General features: G+C 38.3%; 1 protein-coding gene across 1 annotated transcript in view; it reads left to right on the top strand.

Moving 5' to 3' along the window:
- IQSEC1 (IQ motif and Sec7 domain ArfGEF 1) overlaps positions 1–19,865 on the top strand; it is a 418,970-nt gene that overhangs the window by 216,226 nt on the left and 182,879 nt on the right. Inside the window, exon 4 of the mRNA XM_063121250.1 lies at positions 1,207–1,251. Coding sequence (XP_062977320.1) covers positions 1,207–1,251 — 45 coding nt within the window. The remainder of the gene's footprint in view (positions 1–1,206; positions 1,252–19,865) is intronic.

Here is a 19,865-nt window from a genome sequence, read left to right as displayed (position 1 = left end):
TTAGTGCTTATGCAAACACCTATGTGAGAGCAGGGTGTTTAAAAAAAGCCCCTATTTATTTATTCAGAATATTTTTGGATCACTCCTCCACTCAGAGTGTTCAAGCAGAAGTACGATAAAAAAATACAAAAGCCTAAAACATATTTTTAAATTGGGTATTAAATATTAAAAAATGAGAGCTGTGTTAGCTACAAAAACTTGGTGGTACTGTAGTGCAATTATGTGCCTCTATGCATATATGTTGGGCAGAACTTTGCATATTCACAAGTTGTTGGACAACCTAAGTCCGACCATTCTTCAGGCTTATTCCAGGCCTACCCTTTTCCTCCTCAGGCAATTTGAATTTCCCCCACCCTCCCCTAGCAGCTCTTATGGAGAAATGAGATGTCTGGCTCTAGAGGAGTTGACCTACACAGCTCCACCTGTCTGCACCAAAAGCCCACAGATATAGTCCCTCCTTAAGTAGACAGTGCCCACGAAAGATTGTACCCAAATAAATGCATACATTTTTAAGGTGCCACAGAACTCTTCATTGTTGTGGCTGCAAAAGAATTAACATGGCTACTCCTTTGGAAATGGCCCTACCTTAAGGCATCTTTATTGATGTAATGTTAAGGGAAGACTACTTTAAATACTGGAATAGTTTTAGGCTGATTTGTGTTCTTCCTGCTTTCTAATTGTTTTTATTGGATTGATTTGCTTAGCATTTTTTTACAGGAATTGTATACATTTAAAAGTATTGGGAACAATAGGAAAAGATAAATGTGTTTAAAAATTATAAACAAAAGGCATTCTGAATCTCTCAAGCAGACTATATAAATAAGACAATAGTATACTACCGAGTGTATATTTGTATACCATTAAAAGTTGCAAGTTTTGTCTGTGGGGGCAAGCTAGAAACTGGAATAAATAGCTTTCAAAGGTTTAAAGCAACATATTTAATACTAAAAGTGTTTTCTCTAAGACACTACTTTGGCATATAAAAAGCTTTCTTTGTATGCTATTCAGCTATAATTTTTTTTAAAGACGTGCAGATTTGAAATCCATGCTAAAAGCACGGATTCTATTCTGATATAAAGCTAAAAACACACGTGCACACAACATAATTCTTAACTGATTAGATAATTGATATGGGGCTTTATTTATAAGCTTGTCAAATGCTGTGTGTTTAATATTTTTAATTTTATTCTTTTGCAACTATCTCAGGACTTCCTTGGAAACAAGAAGCAGCCTTTCAACTGATCCACTCAGGTATAGTAAAATACGCTGTATATTTATGAAACACTGAAGTAGAGGGGTTAACCTCAATACAATAACACAAATGTTGTACAACTGCAGTATAACAGTGGAATTTATCCTCAATGTTACCATAACCAAAAAAACTTTGGAATGGCATTTTTCCATAGTAAGGTCAAAGCATCAGAGAGAGAAGAAGAAGAAGAAGAAGAAGAAGAAGAAGAAGAAGAAGAAGAAGAAGAAGAAGAAGAAGCAGCAGCTTCCACACAAAACATACAATACTTGTAAAAGTATATTTACTGTGGGGGAGTTTAAATACTTGAACAACTATTAATTTGTATGAAAAAGAGATTCAATAAGTGTTATAAAACATGAATACCTGTACCAATTTTCCTCTGATATGTCTACAAATTGCAAGAGTGTGAGATCATGAGTCCAGCTGCCAATACAATATGCAAACATTTTATATGTAGATATAGATCACTTCACCTTCCAGGCTATATATTCCTCCTAAATATGGATGATTAAATGATGGCCTGTGACCAGAACCCTGCCTGTAGAATGCCACCAACTAGGCTCAGGCAGGGCACTCCCAATTTCATTTTAAATCATGGATTTTGTGAAAAGGCAATTTTCCAGATTAACAGAGGATGCTTGCATGGTTGATTCTGCCTATTTCCTCTTCTCCTCTCATCCAAGATTAATCTTTTGCCCAGCTGGCATGCAGTTGGTGAAAAACTTATGCCACTTTCATCATCAAAAGTGCCAGCTGTTAAAGTGGTGATAGTAGCAGGAGAAATAGCAGCAATTTGTCACTCCTTTTTAGTGAGATCGCTGAGGAATGCTAACCTGGTGACCTAGTGTTCCAGCCTCCTGCCCAAACTATCTGCTTACCAGGGCTCCTTACCAGAGTACTCCTGTACTCCTTACCAGAGTACAGATTGACAAATTGTAAATTTCTCTGTATTGAGTGACCTAAGTAGGAGACACGTTGCAGAATTAATCGAAGACACAGTGCACCAAAATGGCTAGTAGCAATTTGCATGAATGCCATGGCTCAATGTTTACCCATCACACTTGTACTAAGAACTATGGTGAAGAAGAAGCTGTATGCAGAATGTCTATCCCAGGTTAAATATTAGTGCCATGATGCAGCTGTATCTCAAAACTTCATTGTGCAATTTACAAAAATATGAACCAATCAATGCCCATCAGTCTATAAGAATGAATTGTAGGAGACACAAAATATCCCATCTATTTACTAGGTTGAAATAACATTTCCTACAATGGTAACTACTTCCCTGTGAATGTATCATACTGGAGCACATGATGCCATAAATTAAAATAGTAAGCAGCAGTTGGGGAAAACATGACACATAGTTTCTGAGTGACTATACAGTCTGGAAAATGTTGTCCATCCAAGTTTCAAAAAACTGGATGCAACTAGTGATAGATGAATTTCAGTGGTTGGTTGCATGGTAATGTTAATTTAGTCCTGATCCAAAATCTTTGCCTTCTGTAAAGTTTGGTCCCTTACAGTGATTTCTTCACCCCTTGGCCAAAGAATGAAGAAATGTTCATAAGGTGGTGGAGGGGAAAGAGGGAACATATCCCTATATCCAGGATCATATTGGGGAAACTATAGCTATGGACAGGTACAAAACATTGCATGAACAATTAGGAAGGTAAGAGTTTTTGCAAATACATTTGTGTCCCTGAAGTGACAGGTTTTGTAATGAAAATTGAACTTTATGAAAACTTGATGTAGCTGGTAAGAAAAAAGGAGGTTTGGATGGATTTCACTGGATTTCACCAATTCATTTATCAATATACATCCTTTTTTCTGTCAATATAATTATGGCATTTGCCGGTCTATCCTATATAGAAAAATCAGTGATTAATTGTAAACTATAGATTGGACAAGAAATGTGACACAGAAATAATAAACTACTCATGTGTTGTACATATATATTGTTGCATCTGATGAAGGGACTCTCTAGCCCATGGACATTCACGCTATTATCAATTTAATCCTGAAGGTGCCACATGATCCTGTTTGTAGTTTTGCTATAACAGACTGATATGGCTTCCACTCTGGAATTTTCAGTCAGAACTGCTGAAACTGGTTTGACAATAAATTTGGGTTTAATTGTAGTTGGATACATGCATGGTGATGAACTAGTAACGATTCACACAATGCTGAATTCTATACAGAGATGTTCAATATCAATTTACATTAACAACTTAGTGGTGAGTATTAATCCTTGAAGTGAAAAGAAATCTACAGGTGTAAGATGTTCTATTTTGCTATAGGTGTGATAAATCCAAGGAGGACACAGTAGAAGGTAATGCTGTGCTAAATCTAGTATGAATGAGCACTTGATTGCAGGCACTAATTTACTAATTTGCAAACTAAAAACATTATAGAAAATTATCTTAAAAGTTATTTTGTCTTACATAAATAATTGTTAGCTATTAAAATAAGGATTATTTAATACGTATGTATATACTTATATCTGGAGAAACAATTGAACACAGTAACACATTTTGCATGACACAACAGCCCATCACAGGGTTAATTTACCTTCGAGGAGCTGAAGTGCATATAATAGTCTGTTGTAGGGTTATGCTGTAGGGTTGTTTAACCCTCAATAACCCCCCACTGGCTGGGATCACATGTCATAACAAGCCATGGCACCCCCTGGTCGGAGCTTCCATATTCATAATGGCTTTTGGCACATGCTACAGCTCCTCATGAGTAAATTAACCCACAATGGGCTGTTGTTGTATCATGTGAACCAGGTCAATGTGATGGATCCAGACTTGACCCTCCATAAATTGAAGGGTTCCTGTCATTCACAGTGGGAACTGGGATTCAGTAGAGGCTTCTCACTGGAGGAAAGGGTCTGGATGGCGATTTTCTCTTATTCTCCCTTCAGCTCTCAGTGCTTCTGTTACATTTCATAACATGAAACATACTAGGAAATATATATTTGACATGAAGTATAGAATACTGCAATTTATATTGGAGAAATCAATTGCAACATACAGTGTATTCCAACAGAGTTCTTTGGAGTAGTTTATCATGTGTGATAAACAATCCCTTGAGCTTTACTTTCTCAAAATAGATGGTAGCAGGGGAGACAGATTTGCCTGGACAATCTTAAAAGAGGGTGTCCATGCAGTCATCGTCAATAAAAAAAATCCATCATTCATTGACCCATGAAATTTGATATATTACTGTTTTTTGTCCGTGGGAAGTACTTGCTGAACTAAATAGCTTTCCTTCAGCAAAACTGTACTTGTCGCTATACTCTGTCTCTTAAAGTCCTTTTGTAGATTTATCCTGAAAGTAGACCATTATAGTATTGGTTATCGGTCAGGATATTTCCCTTATACTTGGACTATTCTTGACATGCCTGATCTTCATCCATCCATGTGGAAGACTTGAAAGAGCAGAAAATAAAACTGGCGCTGGGAGTTGATTCTAGAATATGTTCACATTGGTAATAGCCATTATTTTTGTGAAACTGCTTCCCAAGTTGCTATTAAATATTTGTAATTATTAATGGTGTACCCAATCAAGAGATATAGTGCAGAGGTAAATGGATAATTGCAGAAGGAGATAATTAACACAAGTTGAATTTTTGGATGGTGTGCACGTGTTCAGCAAATCTGTGAATATTTCACTGTATTCAGAATATGACAGTAATATCCTGAAAAATAGTTAATTTCAACCTAGCAGTGTTGAACTGGTACAGCACAACAGGATTAACTCATCCATCTGCAGATCCATTGGAGATTCAATTATACTGACTGCAAAATGGAAAAAACATATTCCGTTTCTATTCATTTTTGTGTAGTGATGTGAACAGAATTAGGAAAAGAGAAGGGCAAGATTTAACTCTTTTTAAGTCACAGAAAACCTGCATTATATTCTGCTCAAAATTGTTTGCAATCCATGAAAGAACAAAGCCAGTTTTGCATGTCCAGGCAGATATAATCTTTCTAAATGCATTTCTTTAGATTTCTTGAGGTGTTAATTGTGATAGCCTTGATTTTTGTAAGATGCATATGGAGTTCTATAGAACCTGATGTAGCTAGCAGCTCAAACACAGATGCTTATGTTGCTTCCCAAATCGTTTCCCTGGATTTTTAGAGTTCCTATCCCAGTGGGATGGAGCCAGAATTTCACTCCATGCTAGAAGAGGGAGGGAGGGGATTTTCACCAAGTTCCCCAGTGCCAACTCTCCCCACTGTTCCAAAGAGTCCCCCAAATCTCTGTGCCATCTTTTCAGGGGCATAAGGGACTGCGGGGGGGATTAATGAATGAAAATAGCCTTCTCTCACCCCCTTCCTCCAGTGGGAGCATCCCATGGGTAGAGTTCCGTTCATGGGCAGTCTGGATTTAACCTGTAGAAGAAGCTATGCATGTAACTGTTCTTCCTTTACTAGCAGAACCCTCATTCATTGCCTGGGTTTGGACAACATGCTGTGGTTTGTCATTTGTTATTTAACCCATGATGAGTCACAGCCCCCTCAAGCACCAGATTGCATGTTGTGTGAACCCAGCACGCATGGGTCAAACAACCCTCACATAATTCTAAAACAGACCATGGGTTATGTGAGGGCTCTTTCTGGAACAAATATCAGAGCTCTAAAAAGTTCAGAAGAAATAAAAAACAGCAATATTTGCAATAGGAATTTGATCTATATTTCTTTGCACTTCTAATTCTATGGTATACATCAGAGGATACTTATTCCCCTTATTAGATAGAACTAGGTATAATTTGTTTCTATGGTAGTTGTAGCAGAAACTTTGGAAAATCTTTAAACTGCAAGGTACCATAACAATGAACTTAAGGGAAAGAAATTTTGGGTGAGCTGTACCTGGTTGCCCAAATTTGGGCAAGCATTTATTATTTTATCATATCATATCATTTATCATTTTATCATATATTTTTATTAAAATATGCCAAATTTCACCTTTTAGATGAACAACAGTTAAAGAGTATGCTGCTCTGGGCAGCTGAATTCAGCAACTATTGAAGTTTTAGTTATGAGCTGCTTCCTAAATGTCCTTTATTATTTATTTATTTATTACATTTCTATACCGCCCAATAGCCGGAGCTCTCTGGGCGGTTCACAAAAATTATGCTGTGCTTATCAGAAAACTCCCCCATCTTGCTGTTTTTTGGAGATTAAAGTTAGCTTCTTCACAGATTTAATGTGTTACAGAAATACCCATCCATATTCAACAAGCTTTTGTGAGGAAGTAAGGGCAAAAATGTACTTCTTGTATTTTCCTCATAGTGGTATTCATTGACCGGGTTCAGACAAGATGCGGCTCAGGGATTGTCATGTTGTGCGAATCTCTCATAACCCACACTTGCTGGGATCACAAAACACAACAATCACTAAGCAATGGTTGCTTATTCAAAATGGCGGCTGCATGAACTTCACATGTGCCGCATGTTACAAGAGTAACAGTGGTAGTGTTTTCTTGAAAGATTCTATAGTAATACATTGATCTGGTTGTAAAGATTCTAAAGTAATACATTGAACACAACAGCCATTATGGATTTATATTCCCTGGGGGCGCAGCAGCATATGCTGTCCATCAATATGAATATGCAAGCACCAGCCAGGGGTTGCCATCACTTGTCATATTATCTGAACCCAGGCAGCGGGGGTTATATGAGGTTTAAATACCTCTTGCATAAGCCACAGTCTGTGTTAGGGTTGTATGAGGGCTGTTTAACTCTCAACCCCCACTGGCCAGGTTCACATGACACAGCAAGCCACGGCAACCCCCAGTTGGGGCTTGTATACTCATAATGGTGGCCAGTACATACCATAGCTCCTCATGGATAAATTAACCCATGGTGGGTTGTCATGTCATGCAAACTAGCCCATTGTGAAAGATTTAAGCAAAAAGCCCATTGTGAGTTAATTTAAAATCATCATGCCCTAGTGACAAGAATATTAGCTTAACTGGATCTGACTTTGTATTTTATGTAAACTATTATAAAGGTATTTTACCTGTCCTCATTATTGCTTTCAAGAACATTTTATTAGCATATAGGCCACAGTAGGCCAACTCTAAGCTTACGCTGTACAGTAGGCCAACTCTAAGCTTACGCTGTATTTAATTCATGGAGTATTCTTTCACCAGCAGTGTATTTTATTGAAGCCTTGCTTCTGCATCACTGATTGCTAAGGCAACCATTCTTTAAGAGGAGGTGTACTATATTTTTTTCAGCCTAGTCAACATAATGGCCTCTTAGAGTACTCTACTTTCCTTTGCTGTCGGCCACCGAATTCCATAAATGAATATACAACAGCTGAATGCAGCTTACTGAGCATCACAATGCGGAAGCTGCACCACGTCCAAAAGTTACTATGCTATTTAAGCCTGTGAATTCGAAGACAAAGAAAGAAGCAGGGGAATGCCTTTTCAAAGAATCATCTTTATATTCAGGCTGAGCGTGAGATGAAACTTAATGCATTTTACTTGTTTGTTTTCCAAGGGAAAAAGGGGGAAAGATGGAGAGCATGTATGTTGAGATTGTTGAGCCATTCATTCACAAAAGTCCCCATTAGCATTTTCTTTAAACACAGTACAGTATAATCAGTATTAGAAGCTGTCAAAGTGTTTGGATGACTAGTTTTGTTTTGTTTTTCATCACTAAGCGCTTGCATTTAAAACAGAGTAGCAAACTTCTTTTTTCCTTGCTCAAAAAACATTAGGGCCTATTCGAAGTTCCATTTAGGACTTTGTCCAGCACTTGGCGGGCTGAAATCTCTTGCAAAAGTTGGGAGGGGAGGGAAGAACGTTCAGGTGGAGGAATACATTACACTACTTACATTTAGAAGGTGGGCCCATGGGAGAAACTGTCTTTTTTTCTTCTGCATAATGCTCCAGGCTATGATGCTATGTCATCATGTGGTGTCTTTCCAGGAACCTTTCTGGGGCCCTATCTGTAAAGTGTGCAGCACAAGCTGCGCTTCCTAGCCAATTGGAACAGGATTTATATGTTAAAAATGGAGAGGAAAAAGAACATAGATTGCGCTACTTCATAGGAACAAACGTGCGTCTCATTGGATTTTGGCTTTGGAACATTCATACTGTAAATTCCCCACCCACAATTCATAATACCAATCAGAACATTCAAATATAAAACATTTTAACCATTGTTGTGTTGTCCTAGTTTTCTGGACAGAGGCTTCTAGTACATGAGGTAGGTAATACAACAACTTTATTTCTCCCAAAACAAGGCCCAGAGCCTCCTACATGCTCTCCTGCTTTCCTAGTCAGCCACACCCAGCAGTGAGCTCTCCAAGGGGATGGTCTCCTGAGTCATAGCAGTGTTTTTTTAAAAGGTACACACACTAGATGTGTATGTGTGAGAGACCCTCTCTTTTTTCCTCGCCACTTAAGTTAACTAAGGAATATCTCGTGCACTTGAACAGTGGATGGACAGGGAGGCAAATCCCACATACCCCCCACACTGCCAAGGACCATGTTGCCACAAGGGTCCCTGGCAGTGGGTCAGTTTTCACCCCCTAGCCACTTTTTGAAAGTACGTCTTCCCCAACCCCCACTTTGTCTCCATATAAGTGAATGGAGAGATCGCTCAATTCATTTGTAAAGTGAGAGGAAGTCTTGGCCTTGACCTTGTGGGTGCAGTGGCACCCATGGATATTGTATTGGGGACCCCTGACCTAGTTTATGTCACACCAGTCAAACTGCAGTCATAGTCACCACTCCAGCACTTCCAAACTGGAGGCAAATGCTCAAGATGGAACTAGATACAGACTGAGCTGCATCTGTCATCTCTTATGATGCCTTCCCCAAAATTCATCAATGTGCAATTGAATGAAACTTGCATTATACTGAAGACAGAGATGGGAGAAAAATCACCTTACCAGGAACATGTACAGTGGACATGAGGTCAGCTAGCCTATATTGCTTGTTTGCAACAGTAGCAGTCATTTTTGGAAGCTGCAGAACGTTGCTTTGTGTTGTTCCTTGTCACCATGATGATATTTTCTTTTAACTTTGTTTTGTTTCTTTGATTTGGATTATAATGCAGTTCGAGGGTGGGCTTTTCACTCTTGCAGTTCAAAACTCCTGTGATCCATTGTTGCCAGTTTCCATGGATATATAGCTATCTCTGTGTTGTAAAGAGTTGCTTCTGAATTGTTTCAGGTGTCCCCCAAAATTACATTGCGACATGTAATGCTGTTCTATATGCCATGATAGATTCATCTTCACTTTGGTTATGCTCAGACCTAAATTGCTCTGAAATCTGCAGGGGTGGTGGTGGTGAAAAATATCCGTGTATCAGAATTACTGATTCAACAAAAGTTTTAATGTATGCATTCTTTTGTTATAGCAAACTGTGAAAAAGCCAGTGGGCTGGTCCACATGATCACCATGGCTTGTTAAGCCACCGCACATGTCAGGCACAATTTGAATAATCATCACCTGGATACAGCTTGTCATGTCATCCGAACCTGGGAGGCATGGCTTTTGGAGGATTAAACAACCCTCAAATTATTCAGCAGCAAGCTATGCCATCTAGGTTCAGATAACATGGCAAGCCACACCCAGGTGATGATTATTCAAACCATGCCCTGCATGCATCTGGCACGTGCTGCGGCTTAAACAAGCCACAGCAGTTTGTTTAAGCCACAGTGATTGTGCAAACCAGGTCATTATATCATACTGTCCTCTAGTAGTCCAGCAATTCAGTCACTTACTTTTCATCTGTGGTATCATAGAGAGCAAAAGTCTTTCAACGTTATGTGATCTGATTTATCAAGTGAGCCCATGCAATCTTTCTGGGCCCCTATTGTTTGATTTTCATGAGGTTCTGGCGCACATTCCCAAGCTGTTCTGAACTCTGCATCACCAGATGTGTGTAGCTCAGGTCCAGGCTTAATATTGAATGCATAGACCTGCAACATTCCATCTCAGCAGTTTATATTTAGCGGTTCTCTGTTACTTCATAACATTCAGCTGCACAGAGGAGCAGTACCTCTGTGTTGTTGGACAAGATTATCATTTTTAATAATAAAATAATAAAATATTTTTACACAGACATTCTTTTAAAATCCTGTTTTGTTTGGTAGTTTTCAAGAAAAATCTAATCTAAGAATTTTCTGTTTTGCTACCTGTGTGTTGAGAGTGTAAAAAGTAATAACTAACTGTGAATGATTTTTAGACTCCATTTTAAGGGTAAAACACTATCAAGGTGTCATAAGTATAATTACTTATAACTGTGATCTAGAATAAAAATAAGGCAGCATTCAAGGATCTTTTGACAAAGTATTTTTCCTTGGTAATGGGAAGAGTCACTTGTTACAGACCATTTTAACAATGATTCACCACCTCCAGACATAAGTTCTTTGAATATTATTTGGATACCTATTCTTTGAATAATTTTATTCTAACCAAAGACATTACTACTGAACATTAACTTTTAGAAAATGAAAAATTGCACTCTTTAGTCCCTCTCTTAAAAGCTAAAGAGACCCAAATGGCCGGAGGTTTCAAATGGTGGTAAATGAAAGTTGCTTTTACCATGCCTGTTTCACCCTAAGGATTTAAATAGAAAATGCTTCTAATTTTAAATTTCCTTTTTCTCAAAGCATCTCCTTGCTAATTGCTTCTGTGTTCCCCTTAGAATAAAAAATGGTTTGTATTTCCACTGTAACTAAATGAGGACTAGCTGCTGTTTTGCAGTGCTGTTAATTAGCCTAGCCCAAATTCATCCTCCGCTGATGAGATTGCGAAGAGTGCCTGTGCATTGCTTGTTACAGATGCATTATATCCCTGTAAGCCAATGAAAAACTATCACTGGGCTTCCATTTTAGATTCTATCAATGTGTTCCTGTTGCTATAGCAACCAGAATCAACCTATCTCAGGGAGGCTTTATCTTGCTGGCTTTTATAGCTGGGAGCGTGTCCCACTGTGCACCATGTGGTTCAGATGATTAGTTTTTCTTCACAGAGACCTAACTGGCAAAGTGTGTTGGGATTAAGATAAGCATAATTTATTTTGTGAGTGGGGAGGGTCTACACTTATGCTTGTCACTTCCCACCTCCCTTCCACTCCCACTCATAAGGAAACCAACATTTTTCATAGGTGCTGGCAGACAATGGAACAGATGTGATTCACACCAGAAGAGCCGGCTCTTTTTTTTTTTTTAAGTTGCATCCAGCTTAGTTACAGAACTGAGGAGTTTCCATATGATGCACTCTTAAATCTGATGGGATCATAGAGCTTTTGTACTCAGCTGACTGAGATATTTGCTTGTGTTTTCCTGGAATTGTGAACTTATAGGGAGGTTTTCTGAGGAGATCCCCAAGAATCCGGATTGGAATACATGCTAATTATTTATCAAGCAGCTTTTGGAATGGCCTGAAATAGCAATATTTTTGCTATTATGTGACTTCTTGTGTAACAACCACTGGTGATGTGGAAGAACTCTGGGAAGATTAGCTGAAATCAAGAGAAACTAGCACAGTAAATGAATTTGTAGCCTTTGTGCTACTGTCTCTTTGTATTAAAGTAGTGTACTGTAGCTATGCAGGTGCAGTACCATGTGGATAAGGAGCTTGCATACATTCGTAGCTACAAGAAAATACAGTGCTGTCTGCTTAGAAAAGGGGAGGGGTATTGTAATTGCATATAATACTATTTGGTCTATTTTCTCCTGTAAAAAGTGGGATATTCTCTTATTAAAGATTGCAAACAAGGTTCTGCTTGCTGCAGTTGAACTATTTTAAAATGCTGAAGTTAAAGGCCTTCTGCTTGGATTATTGGCAGTTTCTGTGTCTCCAGCCTCTTCATGGTTTCTATAAAAGGTAAGGAAATATTAAATCTAAAATGCTTTTCAAAACTGAGTGGCTGCAAGCTGCTGAATTCACTTGCTGTAAAGCACATTTGCATGGAGAGGAAAGGGGTGTGGTGGCGACATTAATGCAATCTTATTACAAAGGTTGTAAATCTGTTTGTTCCTTCCAATGCTGTTTCCATGCCTGAATGGATGCTGTGCTTTTGATACAATTTAATTGAAATCAAATCAAATTGGCTAAATAATCATTAGTTGCTTTCATTCACCCTGAGTTTTCTCATCCCCCAGGCAGAATACCTGTTAAGTTTTATCCAACATAAATGGTGTTTGGGTATTATTTGGGATGTCATGTGTATTTATGTAATACAGATTAATGCTGCTACTACAAAAAAGTTTTAATAGAACAGTTTGTTTCCTATGGTAAGAAATCCGTTGCACACCACAACCGCTCTGACAGAAAGCTGAAATGATAAATGGTGAGGGATGGTTGAAAGTAATGGGACTGGGTATTCAGTGCATTGTTCCTGCCAAAGTAATGAAACAACAAAACAAGCAATTTAATTTGACATGTATGCTACACTATCCGGATGTTTTTGATTTCATCTACAGAAGTCTTACCATTCAGAATAGCTTTTTAATGGAGAAAACACGTAATTCAATATTCACGACAACACTCAATGGCTGTATTATATTCCCATAAAATCTTGCAATCCATTAAAACCACTTTATTTATTTTTATCATACAGAAAGTGCTTCTAGGAGGAATGCTAATTACAATTTTATTTATTGTTTAGGGATTGCAGGGTTGCAAAGGGAATTCTTCTAATCATGTTCAAGGAATTATGCTTTTCTTAATCATGAGATCTATGTAGACAAATATAGTTGTGACTCATGACTTTTTGGCTGTCAGTAGTGTAAGAGAAGCATTTGAACTGATTTTTGAAGTTAAGTTTTCAAACCTTGCTATATAGTACTGCAGAGGATTTGACATCACTTTTTAATTAGGATATACAGTTAATTTTTGTATTTGCTGTTTCAGATAGATATATTCCTGCATGAAATTCCATTTACTCTAAAAGCAATTTAATTACATGATTGAATTTTTCATTACTGGCTAGCAACTCTAATTAGCATAATCACATATTAAATAATTTCCCTATTTTCTTCACATAAATATTTTCTTATTTTTATCTATCAATATTTGGAGCTTAATCTGCAAATGAAAAAAAATGATGGCATTAAACTCTTCCAATTTTGAAATGGGATACTTGGGAAACACAGTATTTAAACCTTTTTGTTACTTAAATTAAGTGTCAAAGTTGTGTGAAAAGTGGATGGCAGAGAATATATAATGAATTTAAAAATACATTACCCAGTTTCTAGATACTTCTAGTTCTTCTTCATTGTTGTTTTTTGTATTTTTTTTTAAACCTTGATCTAAATGTTGTTGGGAGGCCAACAATAAAAGTGTAGATGTGTTGCAAAAGATTTGGGTGTGAGAAAAGGCTGTGTGTGAATGTGAAAAGGGAGGGAGGGAGTGCAAGTGTGTGCTGTGATACATGACCTGAAATGGAGATCTGATTAGTACTTGGCTTACATGGTTTGTTCTGTGTGTAAATGTTTGACAGCAGCTCTGTGACTTTTGCCATCATTTCCTAGTAAAGGTCTGTAAAGGGAGAGAAGACTTGGCTGAAAAAATATGATCACTATGCTACAGTGGTCAGTGCGATAAACTGAATTTACAAGTTGTTAGAAATAACAGAAGACAATCAAGATGCTATCATGACACTGTATCCAATATCATACATCCACACCTTAAACTAGTATAAGAGAACTTAGAAGGAAAGGTTATGATACAACATAAAGGTATAGTAAAGTGTAACGACACCTGTAGTTATTATTAGTGAATTAATCTCCTTAAAACAAGCTTTCAGGCCAAAAACAAACAAACAAAACCCATATTTATTTATTTATTTATTTATTTATTACATTTTTATACCGCCCAATAGCCGAAGCTCTCTGGGCGGTTCACCATACTGTTTCGTAGATATGCTGATATTGCCAATGCTGCAGTAAAATCTATTTTACTTGCGGAATAACTTAAGACTGTCTTGAGAAGTGCTTAGAAAGCACAAAATGGCCTTCAGTTAAGCATAGGCATTGTCTTTTGAGGAGTAGTGAAAATTTGTCTATATTGTAAAGTGCAGCTTCATGATTTTTCTGTGCACACTTCAGAGCCAATTCTTTACACAAGAATTCCTTACAACAACATCAGTGGGCCTGTTTACACAATCATTTATCCTTGGATAACCTCTAATTTATTGATACAATCAAAGAGGGAGCCAAAGGTTGGAACAAGTTAGAACACAGCGGGAGGACTGGTGAGATCAGAGATACCTTGCTGAGGCATCTCCCTTGTCGACCGAGGACAAGTGTCATGTCCACATATATTGAAAATAATAAAAATATATGCAGGGTTCTTATCTCAGTGGTTGGAGTACTTTATCAGAGGACAACAAAAATACCTTTGGTTGTAACAGCATTTTGCTTTCAATCATGACCATTTTAATGCCTCTGCCAGGAGTTCATGAATTTCATCTGCAATTTCTGCTGTTTCTTAAAATACAAAGTGGCTGAACTTGGTGGTCACAGATCATGCTGTTTGCATAATAAAACCACTTTCATAAGTTAAAATAACTGAAAACAAAACAACAACAGCAGCAACAATAGGGCCAGGGTAATTAATGATGGGTGAGCTTCCCCAAGTTGACATCAGAATGGTTTAACAGGATTAAGCTGAGCTATTTCTTTTTAAAAACACACACCCTGAGAAAAAGCATGGCTTTATCCCAGCCAGTCCAACTCAGGTCAGACCCTATTACATTCCTGACTGAAGATGCAACATGTTTCGATGTCTACTTACTTATCCCCAACTTTTTACTGACATGCAATAATCCTTGGGAAAACTACATATCCCCAAATCTATTTACACCTAATGCACTGTATACCAGTATGCTAGATGCTAGAATGTGAAGAGAACTTTTTCTTCTTTCCTTCCCCATCCCATGTGCTATTGCTGCCAGGACAGCAGCATTAGTAAGTAAGTATCTGGGAATGAAGTTTGGAGAATCATGTCTGGTTTATGTGATTAGAGTGTGGGAGGAGAATGAAATTATCCTGAATAAATTAAAACCCAAGCGGGAGAATAATTTTGGGGTTGTAGTGCTACAAACACTCTAGACTTACATTTCCAAGCCCCAAAATATGTCTTTTGTAGCACTTCTGTACTGCTATCCATTCCAAGACAGTAAACAGGACATGTGGCAAAATTAAAAAATAATCTTGAATTACTTACATTAGTTATCTCAGAATAACAAAATTTGGTTAACCACTCTCAATTAGCTTCTGAATTTTGACTGTGTAAGTAGGTTATTCCCTATATAAGTGGTGACAAAGGTAGTTTAGATCATTACCCTTATCTATATTTTAATTGGCTAGATAACAATCTTTGATTGTAGCCCAAATGAACAAATCTCTTCTTTTCTCCCCTCCCCCCCAATGGTATTAGGTTCATATGCCAATGACTGGGATTGTACGATGCCACATAACCTATGGTCTGTTCTAGGGTGTTATGAGGATTGTTTAATCCTCACATAGCCTCACTGGCCAGGTTGGCTGGCCAAGTTTGCATGACACAAAAGCCCGTGGTTGGAGGTTGAATATTTAGGATGGCAACCACTGATACTGTGGCTCAGCATAGCTTAAATAAGTGATGATGAGTCAAAGCATGTCATGCATAAAACCCAAATAAATTGCAGAACCATATGACATTGCTTCAAGTTAGGAGAAGAATGACTAGGTAAAGTGTATCTTTATTTTAGTCACTTCTATAATGTGTGTTCAGCAGCTGGCCTGTAATAGGACAGTCCAAATGAGAAATGTTGCTATTATCACTACATTAAAAATAAAGCAAAGGGTGAGAAAATAAACTGTTCTCACCAAAGAGAAACTCAGAATTTTAACTGTCTTGGCTGCAGTAAGCACAGAAATGTTGCTGGAAGCAACCTTTCCATAGCAAACAATACCTATTTCCAGCTCTGACATAGAATTATTTACCATGGAAATTGCTGCCATCATATTAAGAGAGATACCCTAACCAGCAGATGTCAGGAATATGGTAGAGATTTGTGGAGACGTATAACATGATAGCAACTATCCTTGTGGCGAGCATTCTATACATGATGGCTAGAAAAGGATCAACAACAGTGTGGAGGCAGTTTTCTGCAGCCTCTCCATGGCGAATGCAAAGTGCACTCTGACTTTAAGCCTTGCTGAGATCAACATGTGCTTCATTGCATTTATTGCATATGTAATGGACTGTGTAAAAGTGATTGAACAAATGAGTAATGCAACTGAAACAGAGTCTTCATAAACCATAGTTTATGAAGGTGGGATCAAGTGTCAGGACCAAGTGCTCTTCCCTCATAACTCCTTTCCTCCCACTGTGTGCTAGGCTGGATGCGAAGATTCTGGCTTGTACTAAATCAGAACGTCCCATTATGTCAAACTGGGGAACTCTGACTTAGCTATTTACTGTGTGGTCTGTGCAGCACCATGTACAACGATGGTGCTATATAAATAAATAATAATAATAATATAATAGTAATAAACCTGGGAAATAACCCAGGATTATATTCCCTCCCCACATTCCTTACGTCATTCCTGACACTCATTGATGGCTTCATAAATTGTGAAGCCTCAAATGATTGTTTGAACTGGGTTACTCAGGATGTAATCTCCTGATAGCTTTTGTTACACAGAACCTTAAGGTCTATACTACTTTCCTGTCTTCCTTCATATTGTTTACACTGTATTTGCACAATGGAGGCCACTAAGGGAGTCATTAGCCTTAATTTAGATGCAGTTTGAAAGGAAGGCACAGATGTTGTAGATTATCTGTGTCATTATTATCTGTTTTCACTTTTGTTCAGAACTCTATTTTATATCAGTGGTAGATAATGGTGTTATGATATTAACCAGCTTTAACTAGGGCACATTACTGGTACTTCTATAGTAGTGTACTACATTGAAAATTTTAGGGGTTTTCTAGACACTCAGCGATTTCAGAAGTTACAATTTCCATGGCCAAAAGGACATGTATCAGGCTACTTCATAAAAGGGAGCTTACACATGCAAGGAGTTACATGTGTTTTTGAACCTCTGTTTGGGTCATGATTGAATAAGGTACTTACATTTATGTTTAACATAGAATGTGTTGCATCAGAATCAGCACAGCATTCTAATTGCAAGATTTAAAAATGAATCATAAGCAAGGTTCCTATTCTAAATTATGGCCTTTTGTTAAGGTTTTGAGAGGACTGCACCATATGCTTAGAACTTCAGTTTGGAGGTTAAAGACAGCATGGTTAAATATTAAGGAAATTTTGCTTTTTCGTAGCTTGTATGAAACAAAAAGCTGTTGATCTGAGGCCATAGCTAGATGGCACTTTATCCCGGGGTGATCCCCAGGGTCATCCCTGTTCATTCACTTGATGCACAGGGGATCCCAGGATCAGGAAGGGATGATCCCTCCCTTGCCCCAGGATCTCGCCCTACACTTTAGGCCTGCTTTTTCCACGGTCTCGGGATGATCCCAAGATCGCGGAAAGTGTGGCCCGCCATCATGGTTTATCATAGCGCCTTGCGGTTACTTGCGAGGAGCCGGGACCTGCGCACGGGGCACAGGAGTTCTGTTAATCGTTTTTTAAAAAAGACTTACCTTGTGTGCACAAGCGCTTGTGCGCTCCTTCTTTAAAACAAAAAAAGGCGGCTGCAATGTCACATGCTGCGTGTAGACCAGTGTGACGATCTCGCGATCATAAAATTGCAAGATCGTCGCGGGTAACCCCCCTGGTCTAGCTGAGGCCTGATGTACTAATCAGCTGAAAAGAAATACTCATACATAAAGGGGTTTTTAGTTGTATGCAGAAAAAAAGTTAACTCTCTTTTAACTAATATATTTATTTATGGTCCTTCAGAAAGAAGCCAACTTCCTCCTTTTTTGCTGCCTGGTCCTATGCATATTTCATTGGAAGTAAATGCCACTGAGTTTGGTGGGGAATTACTTCTCACTCAAGTAAATGTGCTCAGGATTGTATCCTGAGAGATTAATGTCAACTGGCTCACCATCTATATTGTCTCATAAATAAGTTCTTCTCCTAGGGGCCACTGTATATCAAGAGAAAGACTACGGCAGTATGCTGTAAATCAAAAGGGTAGAAAAACTGAGGGGAGGCCTGTTCTGAACGTGTATGTAGAGTTCACTATTGTGGTTGCTGGGAACAAATGGTTTGCTTTCACTTGACAGTGACTTCATCCAGAGCAAGCCTGTGAGTCATAGCGCCTGCAGTACAGCTCTCCAAGGAAGTCAGTGTTGGATAAATTTGCTGCAACTGCAGAGCAGCTGAGAGCATACATCCTCCCTTCCCTCTTTTCTAGCATACACTATTTTACTCCAGATGATTTTTACAACATCTGCTGTACCTTCTGCAGGGAATCTGCTTCATAATAAAATGATGGGAGAGAGCCAACCGAAACAAACTTCCAAATAGCATGCATAGAGCAAATGCATAAATAATGTAAAAGCTTTCAGCATTTTCCCATGCAAAACAGTGCAGTAGTCCTTGTTTTTTGTCACCCTGTACTTAGTTCTCAGGTTATGAAAATGGCAAAACACCGCTGCTTGTCCTATGATAAAATGCACCTTGAATGCCTGCAGTTGTAACTGGATGAGAGATCTGAAGTTAGAAATAACAGCTGCTTATTTTGGATTTTCTACAAAATTAGAATCAGAATTTCTATATTAGAATTTAATCTCTCAGGATCTTTTCCACTACTTTGGTCATTTACTTGTTAAACTAAAACGTGGGCAGAGGTATGCCTAATACAAGCAATCAGGGAACTTAATGCCTCTCCTTATTATGCCTTGCTTTGAAGTAAACATTTTTATTGAAGGAGAGACTGCCCAGCATTACTCTGCAAAGTAATTATGAACAGAAGAACAGCCCTCTGGATCAGACCAAGGAGCTATCTAGTCCATAATTCTGTTTGCCTCTGAGAGCTCACAGGCAGGACACAAGATTATTAGGGGTGTCGCAAGCATCTGATCAGAGTGCTCAAAAAAGGTCAGCACCTGCAACTGAATACTCAAGAGTAGGATGAACACAGCCCTGCTCACATGCTGCTGCCAAGACAGGAGGAAAGTAGCAATGGCTGGCAGTTCTCGGTGGTCTCAGTCCCCGGAAAAATGTCTTTTCATACTAGAGATTGTGCTTGGACTACAACTCCCAGCATCTCTGATGGGAAAATGATACTTGTACACACCATTTTCACAAAGGAGAACTTGAGGATCTTCAGTTCTGGATATAATGTAATTATTTAGCACAAATGTCCTGTCTATTAGTGGTCTCACAGGCTTTTCTTGTGTTGGTGATGAATGCATTTAGCTGATATGTAGACCCTTAAGACATTAAGTAGTTCATTGAACATATAGACAAATACACAGAACCATACTGGAAACATTTAGTTCTTTCTAATGGCAATCCAAAACAGAGAATCCAAGGAGGACAGGGGCAGATACAACAGCACAGGCTCAGATAAATGCATTCTGTCAGAATTTGCTAGGCAACAACAACTGGGAGAGTGGGAGGTGGGTGGCAGCTTATTAATAACCAGGCTATATATAAGAAAACATTAAAGGATTG

This window comes from Elgaria multicarinata, chromosome 3 (assembly GCF_023053635.1).
Source record: "Elgaria multicarinata webbii isolate HBS135686 ecotype San Diego chromosome 3, rElgMul1.1.pri, whole genome shotgun sequence".
Lineage (NCBI taxonomy): Eukaryota > Metazoa > Chordata > Lepidosauria > Squamata > Anguidae > Elgaria > Elgaria multicarinata.
The sequence above is the reverse complement of the archived record's forward strand: the minus strand, read 5'-3'. Positions and strand labels throughout refer to the sequence as shown.